Source organism: Pelobates fuscus, chromosome 4 (assembly GCF_036172605.1).
Source record: "Pelobates fuscus isolate aPelFus1 chromosome 4, aPelFus1.pri, whole genome shotgun sequence".
Classification (NCBI taxonomy): domain Eukaryota; kingdom Metazoa; phylum Chordata; class Amphibia; order Anura; family Pelobatidae; genus Pelobates; species Pelobates fuscus.
This window is the reverse complement of record NC_086320.1, coordinates 392,744,717-392,763,689: the sequence shown is the minus strand read 5'-3', so window position 1 is coordinate 392,763,689 and position 18,973 is coordinate 392,744,717. Positions and strand designations below refer to the sequence as shown.

The 18,973-nt window shown below is 41.6% G+C and overlaps 1 protein-coding gene across 1 annotated transcript in view; it reads right to left on the bottom strand.

Moving 5' to 3' along the window:
• Nucleotides 1-1,790: 1,790 nt before the first annotated feature.
• Nucleotides 1,791-18,973, bottom strand: part of LOC134609289 (tyrosinase-like) — a 33,850-nt gene continuing 16,667 nt past the window's right edge. The window contains exons 4-5 of the mRNA XM_063452969.1: nucleotides 14,622-14,760; nucleotides 1,791-2,488 (exon numbers count right to left, since the gene is read on the bottom strand). Coding sequence (XP_063309039.1) covers nucleotides 2,305-2,488; nucleotides 14,622-14,760 — 323 coding nt within the window. The 3' untranslated portion in view covers nucleotides 1,791-2,304. The remainder of the gene's footprint in view (nucleotides 2,489-14,621; nucleotides 14,761-18,973) is intronic.

The window sequence follows — 18,973 nt, the reverse complement described above, 5'->3', positions numbered from 1 at the left end:
CAATATCAGAAAACAAAATTAAAATCCCATAAGTAATTGGTATAAGTAAATTATGATGCATTATATTTACATAAAAGCATCACAGAGGGGCTTGAAAAATATTATTATGTACTTTAAATGTATTTAATGTGTTGATATAAATATTATAAGTTTTATTCAGATTGCTTCCAGAACACTGAAATTGAGAAGCCATACCTTGGCCTATAGAGTATTACAGACTTTCATTGTATAGGAATGGAGACCACATCTGGTTCACTTTAAGAGTGATGTTGAAGGGCCTGTTTATAATAACCTTTGACCTAAGCTTTGCTAGCCAGTCTCCCTCTGTATTACCATGGCTCATATTTCTAAAGGCATCTATTCATTTACTATGCATATATAACTCCTTTGTGTAGCTTACCGCCAAAACTATAACGTATGGCTTTAACCATAGATTTCAAATGATGCTAAGTAACTCCCCTTTTTCTAAGATAGCCACTTATCTTAAAGTAAGGCAATCTTATGTATACTCCCCTCTGTAACTGAATTTTAAACCCATAAAAGTAATTGTAGTTTAGAATTCGTGGCCAATACCTTTAACATCAAAAATGGATAACATCTAGAAAATTGCTCTGTATTGGACAAAGATTGTTAAAGACATTTGTTATTACCAGATGGATGTGTTATGTTTGAATAAACATAAGTTAAACTGCAAGATACTTGATTCGATTGTTAAGAAAACTGATATGTGACAAACAAAGATTTCACGGAATGCCAATTTCCTACAAGGTTTTGTAAAAAGCGCCAGTATATTTATTTATCTATTCGTAACCCTTACACTACCTGATCGATACAACATCATAACTGATGTTTTAAAGCACGTTATTCCAAACAATTTAGGAATGTTAGGTGATTTATGCCCTATATGGATTAAAACCAGACTCTGCATCATCTATGTAATTTTCCATGGGAGTTTTGCCATGGATCCCCCTCCGGCATGCCACAGTCCAGGTGTTAGTCCCCTTGAAACAACTTTTCCATCACTATTGTGGCCAGAAAGAGTCCCTGTGGGTTTTAAAATTCGCCTGCCTATTGAAGTCTATGGCGGTTCGCCCGATTCGCCCGTTCGCGAACATTTGCGGAAGTTCGCGTTCGCGTTCGCTGTTCGCGAACCGAAAATTTTATGTTCGCGACATCACTATTCATGTACTATGTAAAATGGGAAAGTTATAAAAATGCATAAAAAGTATAAGTTTTAGCTTGGAGATAATTGAGTAGATACAGTAAGAAACTCAATTATCTCCCAAGCAGAGGGGAGGGAATCTGTGGGTTGTAACCATTGTTTGATTGGTTAATGTCTAATTGTTTGTGGGCGTCTCCCTTGCAGGGGAGCACTGCATAAAAAGAGAATCCCTGTCATTAAACCTCAGTTCTACTTTATAGAAAGGGATCCTGCTCAGCTAATCACTAACTCTTTTAAGAGCTCTACCTCTCTCTCTCTACTTGTATCCAGCGGATAGAAAGAAGGCTACTCCATTACTGCACAGCATCTTGCCGGGAAAAAGGACGTCTCCAACGGCTGATACCCCCTCTCCACTGGGGTAGCCGTTACACTATATAACTATGTAACTGTGTAACTATGTAACTGTGTATATAATAAACTGTAAACTGTAATAAGGTGTTCAGTATGTATAGCTTGTTTCCACCCTGCAGTCATTTTAGGAAATAATAGGAAAGCATCACATTGACATTTATCTAAAAATATTGATTACCTTTTTTGTAATTTCGGACAAAAGAATGCAAACTGCTCATCAAATTGTGAAATTGTGACAAAACAATTTTATTTTCATAGAAATGTTTACGAGTGAAGCACACCGTCTTGTGGGACTGAATTTTAGAAGCACGGTGGTTAAACTTTGATGTTAATTTTGTTTTACCGCAAGTACAATCCATTTAATGTGAGCTCTGAATTTACCTACGTTCCCATGAAATGTGCTCACATTGAAAAAAGGGACATGATGAAAAGAAAAGGAAGAGTTTTCCCAGATGTCTATCCAATGTTTTGCAGCCACACATAGAAACCAGTAATTCACAAATGATCTACTTAATGTATATCTGTTTTAGACCTGGCTACTGAAAACACAACTAACATAACAATATGAAAGAAACAGGACAGGCAGTACAGAAATTACACTTTACACACATTCTTCTTGAAACATTGTGACTTTGTCCCATTTAGATGTTCTAGAGAAAATAATTTCTTGATGAGACCTGCTGCCTCTAGCCTGAGTTTCCTGATTAATGGATATCACATTCCTTACTCCATCACTCCTTGTCATTATAAACAGAATACCGATAGCCAAATTCTGTTGATTTGCGGATGAAATCTTTATTTTGGTAACATGGAAAAAATGGCGTGATACAATCAGTCGGGGACTGTCCAAATTCATTGTTTTCAGGATATGCACTTGGGGATGCATTGTATTTGGCTATCCATTGTTCAAATATCCTGTAAAGACATTTTAAATATGAGTTCAAACATCTCCACCCAGTGACAATCGGTATCCAGCAACTTACCACTTATTATTTACCAATAGCATTTATATCAAAACTAGCTAATGCTTAACAAGCAGAACATGATGGAGTAACACAATTACTCATAAAAGAGTTGCTAAACAAATAAATAAGCAAATAGGTTGTTACTATGTATAGTACGCTTGCAGATATTGTAAATTAGAAGAAGCAGCGACACACTCTAACGGGTTTCTCTTACTCCCAGTATATGCCATAGTGAACAGAGTGAATCAGTAAGATGTGAGTATTATACCTAATTGGATGAGTGGAGTGCTGTGCAAAACATAAAAATATACACTTACCCTAAAATAGGGTGTGACGCTTGAATGTACAATCAATAAATATAGGGAGACATAGAATAAAACAATATAATGTAATTCCACAAAAGATGGTATGCACACAGAACGTAATTGTAAGTATTTCAACTCACATTGATGAGAGCCCCTAGGGGACAGGCTCAAATCAAATCAGCGATAGTGTCATTGGTGACACTGCACTCTTTTGCCGGGGTATGTTTTCTCAAAGGATGAAATAAAGGGGAGAAAAAATCTCTAGTGTATTACGTTTTCAATATCTATAAGTAGCATAAAGTGATGATGGTTTTTCTCACCTTTTTTAGAGCCAAGAAGACCTAGCTCTGGATTGTAAGCTTGAGTGTCTCTAAAGGGGGCACCTTCCCTTCTTTTGCAGCACCCTTACACATATAAGCACCCCCACACACACACACACAGCACCCTTACATATATGCACACACACACACAGCACCCTCACACACAGCACGCTCACCCACAGCTCCCTCACACACAGCACCCACACACAGAGCAAGCATACACACTAACAGCACCCTCCCACACACTGCACCCTTACACACACACAGCACCCTGACACACACAACCCACCCTCACAAACACACACACGACACAGCACCCTCACACACAGCACCCTCACACACAGCTCCCTCACACAAACAGCTCCCTCACACACACAGCAACCTTACACACACAGCGCCCTCACACACACAGCACCCTAACACACACAGCAGTGTATGTGTGTGTGTGTGTTTGTGTGTGTGTGTGTGTGTATATATATATATATATATATATATATATATATGTGTTATGTATTGAGGTTTATGCAGTCCACCTTCCAGTAGATGGCATCATAGTGAAGTTATGCACTTGTTCTGTTGTGTTTAGTCTCTTTTGTGTTATGTCATTTTTTGTGTGTATACTGAAGTAAAGAGAAGTTCTATTTTACTACAATGTCTGAGAGCCATTTGTGAATATATAACATGCAAATACTTTAAACTGGCGACGAGGATGGGATTTCAATAAATGGACACTTCAGAATATATATAAATGAAATGAAATCAGCCTGAGTGAGGAAGTAAACCTTTTTGGGGGAATTCTTTTATCTACAAATATTTCCAGCATGGCTTCTCTGGGACACATGGAGGAATTTGATCTGGCTAATCCAGCCTCATGGGACCCACATGCTGAGCGGTTAGGGGTTTTCCTGGAAGCTAATAAGGTGGTGGATGCTATTCAGAAGAGAGCTGTGTTACTTAGTGTTATTGGATCCAAGACTTTTAATACTGTCCGCTCACTGATATCTCCTGCTAGACCACAAGACTACTCATTTGAAGAAATACTGGCACTGTTAAAAACTCATTTAGCACCCAACCCATCTGAAACAGTGAGGCGTTTCCATTTCAATAGACGAAATCAGAAACCAGGTGAAAGCATTGCAGCATACATTGCAGAACTGCGCAGGCTGTCTGAAAATTGCAATTTTGGTACCAGCTTAGAATCCTCGTTAAGGGACAGGCTTGTGTGTGGGGTGCTAGATGAAGCACTGCAGAGGAGACTGCTTGCAAGACAGAATTTAACTTTTATTATTGCACAAGAGGAAGCGCTCGCAAATGAGGCTGCATATGTCCAGTCAAAAGAGATACAATCCTCCAGCAAAGATAACTCACCTGAAATAAATCTAGTGAAGAAGACTGATGTTAAATCAAAACACTGTTCACACACTGATGTCACAGCTCCATTTAAAGGAACTTGTTATAGTTGTCGTTTTACATGTCGTTTTCGAAATGCAGTTTGCCACACATGTAAACGTACAGGTCACATACAGACAGTTTGCCAAAGTCAAGCCAGTGGAATTCAGACCAAATATAAGAATGTGAATTAAATACAAACCACAGCGCACTCTTTTAATACTCCACAAACCGTTTCAGATAGTGAAATGACTGCAGGTGTTTACTCAAATGACTATGTGAATAAAGTGGAAAATTCACCATCAGGACTGAATATTTACACTGAAATTGTGCTTCAAGATGTTCCGTGCAAAATGGAAGTAGATTCTGGGTGCGCATAATCTTTGATTTCAGAAGAGACATTTACATTGTTATGGCCTCATAATTCTCCTTCAATAGTACCTTGTGATATTCATCTCGTGGACTACAACAAACAGGCTGTGGATGTTAAAGGGGCTTGCTTGTTTTATACCAGTAAAATATGGTAAATTTAGAGGACATTTACGTTTAATAATTACTAAGGGACAAAGAGCAAGTTTGCTAGGTAGAGAGTGGTTTGAACCCTTAGGAATTTCATTAACTGGAGTTAATAATGTATCCACATATATTCTACAGAATGTGATTGATAAATTTAGTGCAGTTTTTGAAGAAGGTCTTGGCATGTTTAAAGGCCCTCCTGTTTATTTTGTATTAGATTCAAAAGTACCCCCAATTCGTATGAAGCCTCGCAAAATTGCATTAGCTCTCAGACCAAAAATTGATGCTGAGATTACACGTCTTGTGGAACAAGGCATACTTGAACCCGTAACACACCCAAAGTGGTGTACACCCATAGTTGCGGTCATTCTTACTACTTTGGCAAAAGGAAAAGTATTTGCCAAGTTGGATATGGCTCAAGCCTACCAGCAGTTACCTGTGGATGATGAGGCTGCTGATGCACAAACGATAATAACACACAAAGGAGCTTTCCGAGCAAGACGTTTGCAGTTTGGAATTTCCATTGCTCCTGGCATATTCCAGAATTTAATGGAGGACCTCTTATCTGGACTTCCAGGTGTAGTGCCTTATTTTGATGACGTTCTTATTGGAGCAGATTCTATACAGTCATTGGCTTCACAGCTACAACTTGTTTTACAAAGTTTTCTTGATGCTGGTCTAAAACTTAAAAAAGAAAAGTGTGTTTTTGGTGTAAGCAGCGTGGATTTCCTTGGTTACCGAGTTCACGCACAGGGCATTCATCCAACTGATTCTAAGGTTGAAGCTATCCATAGAGCTCCGGTTCCAACAAACAAACAAGAACTGCAAGCTTTCCTAGGGTTGCTTAATTTTTACCATTCTTTTCTGCCTGATAAAGCCACTGTTGCTGAACCTCTGCATCGTCTACTAGATAAAGATGCTCCATGGAAGTGGACTGACGTTCATACTACCGCTTTCAGCGCTGCTAAAAAACTGTTGTCTTCTGACAGTTTGCTTGTACACTATGATTTGGAGAAACCGCTCAACCTCACCTGCGATGCTTCTCCGTATGGCATAGGGGCTGTATTGAGCCACACTTTGAGAAATGGGGTTGAGGCTCCTATTGCGTTTTATTCACGGACTTTATCTACTACAGAGAGGAATTACGCCCAAATTGACAAGGAGGCTTTAGCTATTGTGTTCGGTGTAAAAAAGTTTCATGACTATTTGTATGGGCGGAGGTTTACTATTATAACAGATCATAAACCTTTACTGAGTCTGTTCACCAGCAATACTCCCACTCCTCAAATAATTTCACCACGCATGCTCAGGTGTCCCTTCTGCTGAATGCCTATGATTGTGAGTTCAAGTATCATCCTGGCAAGGATATCACACGTGCTGATGGATTAAGCCGATTACCTTTGCCTTCTCCTGACTTCCTTGTTCCTCCTATGTCTGAGGTCCTCATGTTGGAATCCATTCCAAACCCTCCGTTACATGCAAGTGACATTGCTTGTATGTCTGCCAAGGTGTCAGGATCGGGACAGGGATCCAACACGCAGAGTACAAACAGGTACAGGGTACGTATACCGGACCTTAGAATGGCCGGACTAACGTAAGAGTAGTAAAGAATGGTCTAGAGACAAGCCGAGGTTGAGGGAACGAGAGAGCAGGTAAACGAGAGACAAGCCGAGTCAAAGGGTAATAGAGGTAAACGAGGTAGAACAGACAAGCCGGGACAAAACCAAAGAAACTAACAGAATACAAGAGCACTGAGTGACTAGACAAGCTAGAACCACGACAGGGCAATGAACAAACGTAGAAAGCCCTCTTTTATACCCTGATTCTAAACAGGTAATCACGCCCCCGACGAATCCTCATTCGTGCTTGGGGCTTGATTGACAGATCGGGTTGGGTTGTCGTCATGACGTCGGCTATTGAACGCCGTGTCATAAAAGGAAGTGGATCCCTCGCGGCCGGCGTGTAAACGACCGAGGGAACCGCGAGGAACGAGTGATTCAACCCTTTTGCGAGGAAGAACGTCCAAGTATCTCACCTCCACATAGGTAGAGACAGCAGGTACCCTGACAGTACCCCCCCCCCCTCAGAAACGCCCACCGGGCGGAAGGAACCGGGACGAGATGGAAAACGGGAGTGAAAAGCCCTGCGGAGGCGAGGCGCATGCACATCCTCCTGAGGTATCCAAGACCTCTCCTCAGGACCATATCCCTTCCAATCAACCAGATATTGTAACTTCCCCCGGGAGATACGAGAATCGATGATGGAATTGATTTCATACTCCTCTTGTCCCTCAACCTGAACAGAGCGAGGAGAGGATGCAGTGGAGGAAAACTTGTTACATATTAGGGGTTTTAACAAGGAAACATGAAAGGAGTTAGGAATGCGTAAGGCAGATGGAAGAGCCAGGCGATACGCAACTGGGTTAATTCGAGTCAGGACCCTGTAAGGTCCAATGTAACGAGGAGCGAATTTCATAGAAGGAACCTTCAAACGAATGTTTTTGGTACTCAACCATACCCTGTCCCCTGGAACAAAGACTGGAGCCGCCCTTCTATGTTTATCAGCGTGTTTCTTGAACAACATGGAATTATGCAGAAGAATTTGTCGAGTCTGATCCCACAACTTCCTCAGATTGGCAACATGAACATCAACCGACGGTACTCCTTGGGAAGGAGAAACCGAGGGAAGAATGGATGGATGAAAGCCATAATTCATGAAAAAGGGGCTAGAACGAGTAGAATCACAAACGAGATTGTTGTGTGCGAACTCTGCCCAAGGAATCAGACCAACCCAATCGTCCTGGTGTTCGGAAACGAAACAACGCAAATATTGCTCGATCTTTTGATTAGTACGTTCAGCAGCTCCGTTAGACTGGGGATGATAGGCAGAAGAGAAATTCAATTTGATACCCATTTGAGAGCAGAATGACTTCCAAAAACGGGAAACAAATTGGGAACCTCTATCAGAAACAATTTTGGAAGGTATCCCATGTAAACGAAATATCTCTTTAGCGAATATCTCAGCCAATTCAGGGGAAGATGGAAGTTTAGGTAAGGGCACGAAATGAGCCATCTTAGTAAACCTGTCAACCACCGTGAGAATCACAGTCTGTTTTTTAGAAACAGGTAAATCGACAATGAAATCCATAGCCAAACAGGTCCATGGTTTCTCGGGAATTTCCAAGGGATGCAAAAGCCCACATGGAAGCGTCTGAGGTCGTTTAGTCTTCATACAGACCTCACATGCTTTGACGAACTCCCTAATATCTTTACGTAAGGTGGGCCACCAGAAATCCTTGGCTATTAAGGAGCATGTCTTACGAATGCCAGGATGCCCAGCCACCTTACTATTGTGAAAGCATTGTAACAGTTCTAGTTGGAGTTCTGCAGGAACAAAATGCCGTGACTCAGGACTCTGTCTAGGAGCCAGATGTTGTAGCTTCATAATCTCGGCAAGCAACGGAGAATGAATCCTGAGGCTAGTGTTGGCGATAATATTGCACTTGGGAACTATAGAAGAGAAAACCGTCTCAGATATAGTAGAAGGTTCATGTTGGCGAGACAAAGCATCGGCCTTAGAGTTCTTAGAACCAGGTCTATAAGTGAGCACGTAATTGAAATGGGTGAGGAACAAGGACCAACGAGCTTGTCTGGCGGATAAGCGCTTGGCCTCCCCAATATAAGACAAGTTCTTGTGATCCGTCAGAATAGTAACAGGATGCAAGGTCCCCTCCAATAAATGTCTCCACTCCTTTAAGGCCATGATAACAGCTAGTAGTTCCCTGTCACCAATATCATATCTGCTTTCAGTCCCAGATAGTTTCTTGGAAAAGAAACCACATGGATGTAATGGTTTATCCACGCCTAACCTTTGAGACAAGATGGCACCTATACCTGTCTTTGAGGCGTCTACCTCGAGTAGGAAAGGTAAAGTTGTATCGGGGTGAACTAAAATTGGTGCAGAAGCAAAAAGTTCCTTAAGTGTCTTGAAGGCAACGAGAGCTTCAGTAGACCAAGTCTTAGTGTCAGCCCCCTGTCTGGTCATATTGGTAATAGGAGCAATAATGGAAGAATATCCTTTAATGAAGCGCCTATAATAATTGGAGAATCCAATAAACCTCTGAATGGCCTTGAGACCCCTAGGTAATGGCCAATCTAAAATAGACTGGAGTTTATCCGGATCCATTTTAAAGCCTTCCCCAGAAATCACGTAACCAAGAAAGTTTATCTGAGATTGATCAAAACTACATTTCTCCAATTTGCAGTACAATCCATGTTGTAGGAGTTTATGCAATACCCTTCTGACTTGTCTGTGGTGGGTCTCAATTTCTCTAGAGTGTATTAGTATATCATCTAAATATACAATAACACAATCCTGTTGAAATTCCCTAAGAACTTCATTGATCAGATCCTGAAATACTGCCGGTGCATTACAAAGCCCAAAAGGCATTACCGTGTACTCATAGTGCCCATATCGAGTATTGAACGCTGTTTTCCACTCGTCTCCCTGCTGAATTCTCACCAAGTTATACGCCCCTCTGAGATCTAACTTGGTGAAAATCTTGGAACCCTTTAAACGATCAAAGAGCTCAGTAATCAAGGGAATTGGGTATGCATTTCTGATAGTTATTTGATTCAAACCTCGGTAATCAATGCAAGGCCTTAACGTGCCATCCTTTTTATTCACAAAAAAAAAACCGGCCCCGGCAGGCGAGGATGATCTCCTAATGAATCCCTTGTCTAGATTCTCACGGATATACTCCTCTAAGACTAAGTTCTCCTTAGTGGATAAAGGATATACATTGCCCCTCGGAGGCATAGTACCAGGTAGGAGATTAATCTTGCAATCAAAGGACCTGTGTGGGGGTAAAGTATCAGCATTCTTCTTGTCAAAGACTGCCTTTAAATCTATGTATCGAGACGGTATTTGTAAGTCTGTAGACTGGGTGGAGTTAACCGGTGTATTACCTACGCAAAGTGGTGAGACTTTCTGTAAACACCTGTCCTGGCAACCCTGACCCCATGAAGTTCTCCCCTAGCTCCCAATCAATAATAGGGTTATGTTTCTTTAACCATGGATACCCCAGAACTATAGGAACAGAAGGGGAAGAGATAAGCATAAGGGATATATCCTTCTCGTGTAAGATACCAACAGTCAAAATAACAGGTATAGTCTCATGAGAAATCATAGGTTCAGATAATGGTCTACCATCTATGGCCTCAACGGCCAAAGGAGTATCTCTTAGCTGAGATGGGATAGAGTGTTTAGAAACAAAAACTTGGTCGATAAAGCTCTCAGCAGCTCCGGAGTCTATCAATGCCATAGTCTTTATTACTCCCTTCTCCCATGCTAAAGAAACCGGTAGTAGAAGCCTGTGATCCTTATAATTGTGTATAGAGGACAAAATAGAAACACCCCCCAAGGCCTGTCCTCTAGAGAAACTTAGGTGCGAGCATTTCCCGGACGATTAGGACAATTTAGGCGAAGGTGCCCTCTTACTCCACAATACATACACAATCCCTCCTTTCTTCTGTACTGTCTCTCCTCTTCTGAGAGGCGAGTATTGCCTATTTGCATAGGTTCAGAAAAAACTGGGATAGTGGTTTGAGGACTTTGAAATAAAGGCGCTAGTTTAAAGGAAGGTCTACGAATATTATCACGAGTGTTCTGTCTCTCTCTTAAACGTTCGTCAATACGAGAAAAAAAAAAAATTAAATCCTCCAAATTTTCAGGGAGCTCTCTAGTAGCCACCTCGTCTAGGATTACATCAGATAATCCGTTAACAAATACGTCTATATAGGCCTGTTCATTCCACTTAACTTCTGCCGCCAAAGACCTGAACTCTAGTGCATAATCCACAAGGGTTTGGTCATCTTGTCTAAGGCGCAATAGTAATCTAGCTGCATTGACCTTTCTACCTGGAGGGTCAAAAGTTCTTCTAAAAGCAGCGACAAAGGCATTATAGTTATAGACTAACGGATTCTCATTCTCCCACAGAGGATTGGCCCATCTCAGAGCCTTATCAATGAGGAGTGTGATAATGAATCCAACCTTTGCCCTATCTGTAGGGTAAGAGCGAGGTTGTAATTCAAAATGAATACCAATTTGGTTTAAGAAACCACGGCACTTCTCCGGAGAACCACCATAACGTACAGGAGGTGTAATACGGGAAGAAGCACCTACAGTGGCTACTTCTAGACCTGAACTTACCGGAGAGATGGACGTAGCTCGCATCTCCTCCGGTGGATTACTAGATCGAGATAGTAAAGCTTGCAGCGCTAGAGCCATCTGGTCTATTCTGTAATCCATGACATCAAATCTAGAATCGGAAGAACCAACCTGAGTGTTTGTACCTGCAGGATCCATGGCCCTGTCGTAATGTCAGGATCGGGACAGGGATCCAACACGCAGAGTACAAACAGGTACAGGGTACATATACCGGACCTTAGAATGGCCGGACTAACGTAAAAGTAGTAAAGAATGGTCTAGAGACAAGCCGAGGTCGAGGGAACGAGAGAGCAGGTAAACGAGAGACAAGCCGAGTCAAAGGGTAATAGAGGTAAATGAGGTAGAACAGACAAGCCGGGTCAAAACCAAAGAAACTAACAGAATACAAGAGCACTGAGTGACTAGACAAGCTAGAACCACGACAGGGCAATGAACAAACGTAGAAAGCCCTCTTTTATACCCTGATTCTAAACAGGTAATCACGCCCCCGACGAATCCTCATTCGTGCTTGGGGCTTGATTGACAGATCGGGTTGGGTTGTCGTCATGACGTCGGCTATTGAACGCCGTGTCATAAAAGGAAGTGGATCCCTTGCGGCCGGCGTGTAAACGACCGAGGGAACCGCGAGGAACGAGTGATTCAACCCTTTTGCGAGGAAGAACGTCCAAGTATCTCACCTCCACAGAGGTAGAGACAGCAGGTACCCTGACACAAGGATCCTTTGTTGTCCCGTGTGCTCAACTGGGTTTGGAGGGGGTGGCCAAAATCAAAAGTGGAAGACAAGTTCAAACCATTTGTAGTGCGCCAACATGAACTATCTGCCTATAAAGGGTGCCTATTATGGGGAAACAGAGTGGTAATTCCAAATGCAGGACAAGCTCGAGTATTGCATGCTCTTCATGAAGGACATCCTGGAATAGTTCGCATGAAAGCTTTAGCCAGAAGTTATGTTTGGTGGCCTAAAATGGATGAAGTTATTGAAAAGTGGGTGAAGAACTGTGTACCATGCCAATCTACTCGTCATGCTCCACCTAAAGCCTCAGTACATCCTTGGGAAGTGACTAGGTCACCTTGGTCCCATTTACATATAGATTTTGCTGGCCCTTTTCACGGACAGATGTTTTTTTTAGTTGTTGACTCCTTTTCAAAATGGTTAGAAGTTGTTCCAGTTACATCTGGTACCTCAGTCACAGTCATAAAGATTCTAAGGAGGCTGTTGCTACACATGGATACAATTGTGTCTGATAATGGAACACAATTTACCTCATCAGAATTCAAAATGTTCATGGCAAGTAATCTTATTCGACATGTTACTATTGCACCATTTCACCCATCATCAAATGGTCAAGCTGAGCGTATGTTTACATAGTTACATAGTTAGATAGCTGAAAAGAGACTTGCGTCCATCAAGTTCAGCCTTCCTCACACCTGTTTTTTGCTGTTGATCCAAAAGGCAAAAAAAAAAAAACCCAGTTTGAAGCACAATTTTGCAACAAGCTAGGACAAAAAATTCCTTCTTGACCCCAGAATGGCAGTCAGATTTATCCTTGAATCAAGCAGTTATTACCCTACATTGAAAGATTATATCCTTGAATATTCTGTCTTTGCAAGTATGCATCTAGTAGCTGTTTGAACATCTGTATGGACTCTGATAAAACCACTTCTTCAGGCATAAATGGATACCTGCAAAAGTACTTATGGCCACAGACCTTTGTCATACAAAGTATAAATTCCTGATGGTAGAATTTTACGAAGGCATGTCGATCAGATTCGGGAACGGAGTGATGAGATTGTGCCTGTTGCCGGTCCCAGTCATGCTGGGTTTTCTGTGATACCAGATGATGTGGAACCACTGGATGATACAGGTCTCAGTTCTCCAGGAGCTGTTATTGAAGAACCAGTTCTGTGTGATCCATCTGACAGAGCACAGGAAGAAGGGATGGGCACAACTGAAGGTCCAGGTGAAGCAGTTCCAAACATGGTTTTGGGGCACCCAAGATGAAATATTAAACCTCCCAGTTATCTCAAAGACTTTGAGGTCTAGGGGGGAGGAGTGTTATGTATTGAGGTTTATGCAGTCCACCTTCCAGTAGATGGCAGCATAGTGAAGTTATGCACTTGTTCTGTTGTGTTTAGTCTTTTTTGTGTTATGTCATTATGTGCGTATACTGAAGTAAAGAGAAGTTCTATTTTACTACAATGTCTGAGAGCCATTTGTGAATATATAACATGCTAATACACTAATATATATATATATATATATATATATATATATATACGTGGCGTGTGTGTTTGTGCTTTAGGGTGCACACCCTTATGCAATAGGCTGCACATGCCTATGAATACCACCTATGTTATTGTCAACAATGTTATACCAAATAGTGTTACTTTACCAAAAGGAACATTATTAGGTCTAGTATTGGATGATGAGTACTATACATTTGGTTGCCAAAACCAAATTATAGTCCTCATCCCTGAAGAGTACTTAACTGAGGACGAAATTGTTGATCAATTATTCCAATCCTCCCCAGAAGGATTATTCACTATCTTATATGTATATACCTTTAACATCGAAGAAGGCTTAAGTAATCTCTTTATTCCAGGATATGAATGCTCCCCCTGTTCGGTAGTTCATATCTCCCGAACATAGTTTGTGTAGATAGTCGGGAAATGGAACGGGCAGCGGTCTAAGGTTTACCGGCGTTCGCGCAAGTGCCTAGCCGAAAAGAGTTCCAGGCGCTCGATGACCAACTACCGCTGCACACGTTTGGGAGACAAGATGGCTGCCATACTCTCTGCCCCGTGTTCGGTTATGTGAAATGCCGGCCACCCAGGGGAAGCATTAGTAATTGTTCAACTTGCGGTTTTCGCACTTGAGGGGTTGGTCTAAACGTTCTAATGGGGCACAGGGGTGGTCCTCGTTCGGGAGACAAAAGGATTCCATTCGTATGAAGTCTCCCAAACGGCCAAAGAGGAACCACACAAAATAACAGGGAAAAAACACACAAAAAGTGACAGCTTTATTACATGTGGTGTATGGACAGCCATAAAGTATCTGGTAAGTGTCCATTCCGCAACAGTCTCCTAATTGTTTATTTTTGTTCACTCCCAGTCTATCCATCAGGATACTCTCCCCATTATTGTTCATATACTCTCCTTCTGTCCTTATGGTACAACGTGCTTTTTACCTACTCCCACTTTATTTGACATGTCCCATTCTTTTAATTTGTTTAGATTACAAAGTGGTCAAATCTAATGTAACATCTATGAAAAAGCTTGAAGTACAGACAAAAAGTACAGACTATTTCTGTATTTCCAAACTTACTTGTCCACATAGCTGTGGTGCAGAATAAAGATTGGATCATTGCTGGATATCGGAATCTGAGACATTGTCCCTCCAAGATATATGTGGATCAGATTATGCATACTCCTCTTTAAGGTCACCCCATCTGGTGCCAAAAAGCCTAAGGGGTGAAAGCAGCAGGTTATATGGTTATATGATTACATCATAGATGTTCCACAATCTGGATAAGTGCACTGTATAATAATTTAAGCAAATATATAAAATAAACAGTGTAATAATAAAGTAAATAACAATGGATCAAATGTATTAACACGCCAAACTGGCCATTATTTCTGTGCTGCGAGAAGGACAATTTTACAAAGTTTTGAAAAGCTAGTGACCTATATTTTCACACAATTTCAGGTCAGTTCATCTCAATTTTATAATGTAAAATTCAATTTATAATATAGCTAAAATCACACAGTCAAAAGGTTACTAAATGGGTGGTAGGTTGAGCTGTTGAGCTGACCAGAAGCAAACACCCACAGCTCCAGCATTGAGACTTAAAAATGCTTAATTTCTGCTTTCAGATGACTTGTAACTGCTTTTTCTTTCAAAACAGTAATCTATTTACCTCGTTGTCTCCTAAATTTTATTTTTCTTAGAATTATGTGTTACAGCTTCATAGGTGTACAGAAACATTGCAGCTTGCGGTGTATACACCACATGGCTAAATTCATGGATCCACTAGCTGCTTGTCTGCTTAATATTATGTTTGCTTTCTGACCTCTTGCCATGGTCCTTACTTATCTACAAAGGCATTTTTTTTTAAAACTTAATTAAGAAATTAGATTTCTCATCAGCCCTGCCTCCCCATCCCCATCCCGGTCACTATGTTCTGCAGTTTGTTCTGCCTCATACATGTAATGGACTTTTTGATTGCTGAGCAGTTTATTTTCTTTTTTATCCCCTCTCTTTCATTTCTGTTACAGACCCTGCTATAGACAATTTCCCCATTGCTTTTCTTTCAGTTTTTCCCCTTTTGTCACAACCCAAGACCTGGTTTCTTTGTCACAACCCAACGACCAGCCGTTCGGTAGAAAGATTCCATCTTACATGGGGATTGTAGCGAACCCTGAGATAACTGTGGATGGCAAGGGTTTCGTGGAGTTTTAACGTGCGAACGGAGACCGACCGCAAGGCCAAAGCTTGTGGAACTAATTTCGGCCAGAAAGTCTGTGCGGTCGGTCAAAACTTCAAAGAGCCATAACTCCCGAACCTATTTTTGGGGTACATCTAAAACTTGGGTAAAATTCTGTATGTGTTAATTATGTTAAATGTTTATCTGAGGGGAGGGGACGTGGGGGCTGTACCATGTATATGATTGGTGATTTTATGCCTCCCCCTAGGTGTGTTCTTTTTGTATCCAACTGTAATAAAAAGTAGGCTGGGTGTTCCAGCTCTCAGTTCTTGTTTGACCTTCAAATCGCAGCCTTGACTCATTTTGTGGGCAGAAGGGTATCCTAGCTGTACTATAGCTAGTGGGATTATTCTACATTTTCAGGACTCGTATGGAATACTAAGGAAAGCAGCTTCTCCTCTTCTCAGCAATAGGAATCCAGACTAACTAAGCGGTCCAGCTTTCAGCAAGACTGAGGGTAACCGTAACAATTTCATTTTGGAAAACCTACGTAAGTGACAGTTACAAATCGTCTGTTTACACCTTCATTATTGTTGGAGAATGGAGTGGAGAGTTAATTAGGCTTTTTTACTCTTTTTAATGAGTTCCTTGATTTCACACAGCAACACTTCTTATGGCGGACTTGGCCAACCTCTGACTCTGAGTTTGGGAGGAGGGGGGTTTTAAGTTGTGAGTCTCCTGTGCTGCAAGCTGTGGGGATACAGATCGCCTGAACCAGCTGAGTGGCCGGCATGGAGGAGGGCACCGTGGAGGCCCTATATCCTCCTTCAGGGATCTTGATGGTGCTGTGGAGGTGTGGATGGATGCAGAGCTGTGGACCTTCGGTGGTGGGGTTCTGAGGAATGGTCAGGTCTTTGGAGGGTTGAAGTGCTGTTGGTTCTGACCTAGGAGCTTGGGAATTGCCCACAAAGTCCTATTTTATTTTCTGCACTCGGTTTAAAGGGACTTTGGAAAAAAGGTGATCAACAGTCTTGACTCTACTTACCATTATAGCTTGGGGAGCTTGCTGACTAAGATTCTGCAAAGTTTATTTTCTCTATCCTTAATGCTCCATTGAAATGATGACAGTGTATGTATTTGTTTTTATGTCTCACTACACATGTAAGTTTAAATTAGAATCACTGTATGTGGCAGCAAAACCTGTTTCAGTTGTTTTTCTTTTGTTTCACAGCCATGTATAACTTTATGTCCCAAAGGATTTCCAGAATGCTGGTGTGAGACCTCAACCTTGGGCCTACAGAAAAGTTCTCTATTCTTATTGTTCTGCTTCCACCTCTGACTGTTGTCTTTTTTCTGTGCTTTAATCTTAGCATCCTTAATTCTGCTTCCTTTTGAGCCTGTATGCGCCCTTCTTTATACTACTTTTCTTATTCTCTGTTTTGCTATATTACTCATTTAGCGACTCTCTAACACGCTTATGACCAGGACTGATGGTTTGTAGGCAACTTAAGCCTTTTCTGTTGCTTACCATAGATTCAGAAATTGACTACTAATTTACAGTTAATACTGACTGTTGACAGCCAACTCGATATTGTTATAGTTTCTTCCTTATTGAGTCACTGACATGTAAATATATATGTAATATGTAAACATATTCTTATACTGCTATGCTTGGAAGTGATGATGCTAAATGGTCCTGTTTCTCGCATATATGTTTTGTCAATTACAGTACTTTCTTATGTTGCACTTTTAATAAACCCTAACGAAAGATGAAAGATTAATACATATAAAGAAGATAATGAGGAAGTAGTTGGACACTTTTCACCAAATCTGCTGTGACATAGACAATTGGCTAAGGTCTTATGACCATTTTCTGTCCTCCGGGAAAAGATAAAACGATCTGATCCCCTAGGATGTATCTTCCTTGATGGAAGAGTTGCCCTTCTATTTGTCGCATCAAAGAAGGTCTGTTTGAAGCACAAAAACTCATGGCAACTTCTTCTAACATAATTTCAGTCAATCTAGATTATTTTTTTATGGGTGATAGAGGCATGAATCTAAACAAACTATCCCTTTAGAAAGGAATACTTGTTTGTGCCGAAACGTTGAGGGGTATTATTGGTACACTCCTCTGAGGTTTTAGGTGAGTGCTATTTGCATATTTTTGGTTTGTTTCTTGCTGATAATAGCTACTATCATTTGTTTGGTGTAGTAATTATTTTTTGTTATTATATTCGATTGTCCAATAAAGTGTTTGATTAGATATTTTGGTGTGCATTCTTTTGTATTTAGAATATTGATTTTTGGCATTATAATGGGTGCCTCTTGATGATAGCACCCTCTCATAATTTATCTGTAGAAGCTTTACCATTTTTATTTTATTTCTAAACATACAAACCACATTAAGGTTGCAAATACATTTATCATTAAGCTTAGAGTCTCCCTTTAATAATAACCTATTCCCAGAGGCGTAACTAGAAACCACCACACTCCAGTGCAAACATTGCCCTGGGGCACCCCATGTGTCTCATTCCCCCATCCCCACCATGTGTCAAAACCCCCTGGTCCTTCCATGTGTTTCATCCCCCCCCCCCAGCCTTTCCATGTGTCTCATCACTCCACCCCACCCCTCCATGTGTCTAATTTCTCCAACCCAGCCCCACTATGTGTCTCATTTCCCCCAGCCCCTCCATGTGTCTCATTCCCTCTCCCCAGCCTCTCCATGTGTTTCATTCATCCCCCCCTCTGCTCTTCCATGTGCCTCTTTCCCTCCCCCCAGCCCCTACATGTGTCTCATCACTCCCCCCACCCTCTCCATGTGTCTAATTTCTCCATCCCAGCCCCCCATGTGTCTCATTCCCTTCCCACAGCTTCTCCATGTGTCTCATTCCCCCCCTCCTCTGCCCTTCCATGTGCCTCTTTCCCTCCCCCCAGCCCCTAAATATGTCTCATTCTCCCCAGACCCATCATGTGTTTAATTAACCCATGTGTCTCATTCACTTCCCCCCACCCCCTCCATGTGTCTAATTTCTCCAACCCAGCCCCCCTATGTGTCTCATTTCCCCCAGCCCCTCCATGTGTCTCATTCCCTCCCCCCAGCCTCTCCATGTGTCTCATTCACCCCTCCTCTGCCCTTCCATATGCCTCTTTCCCTCCCTCCAGCCCTTAAACGTGTCTAATTCCCCCCCCAGGCCTTCTATGTATTTCATTAACCCATGTGTCTCATTCCCTTCCCCCAGTCCCTCCATGTGAC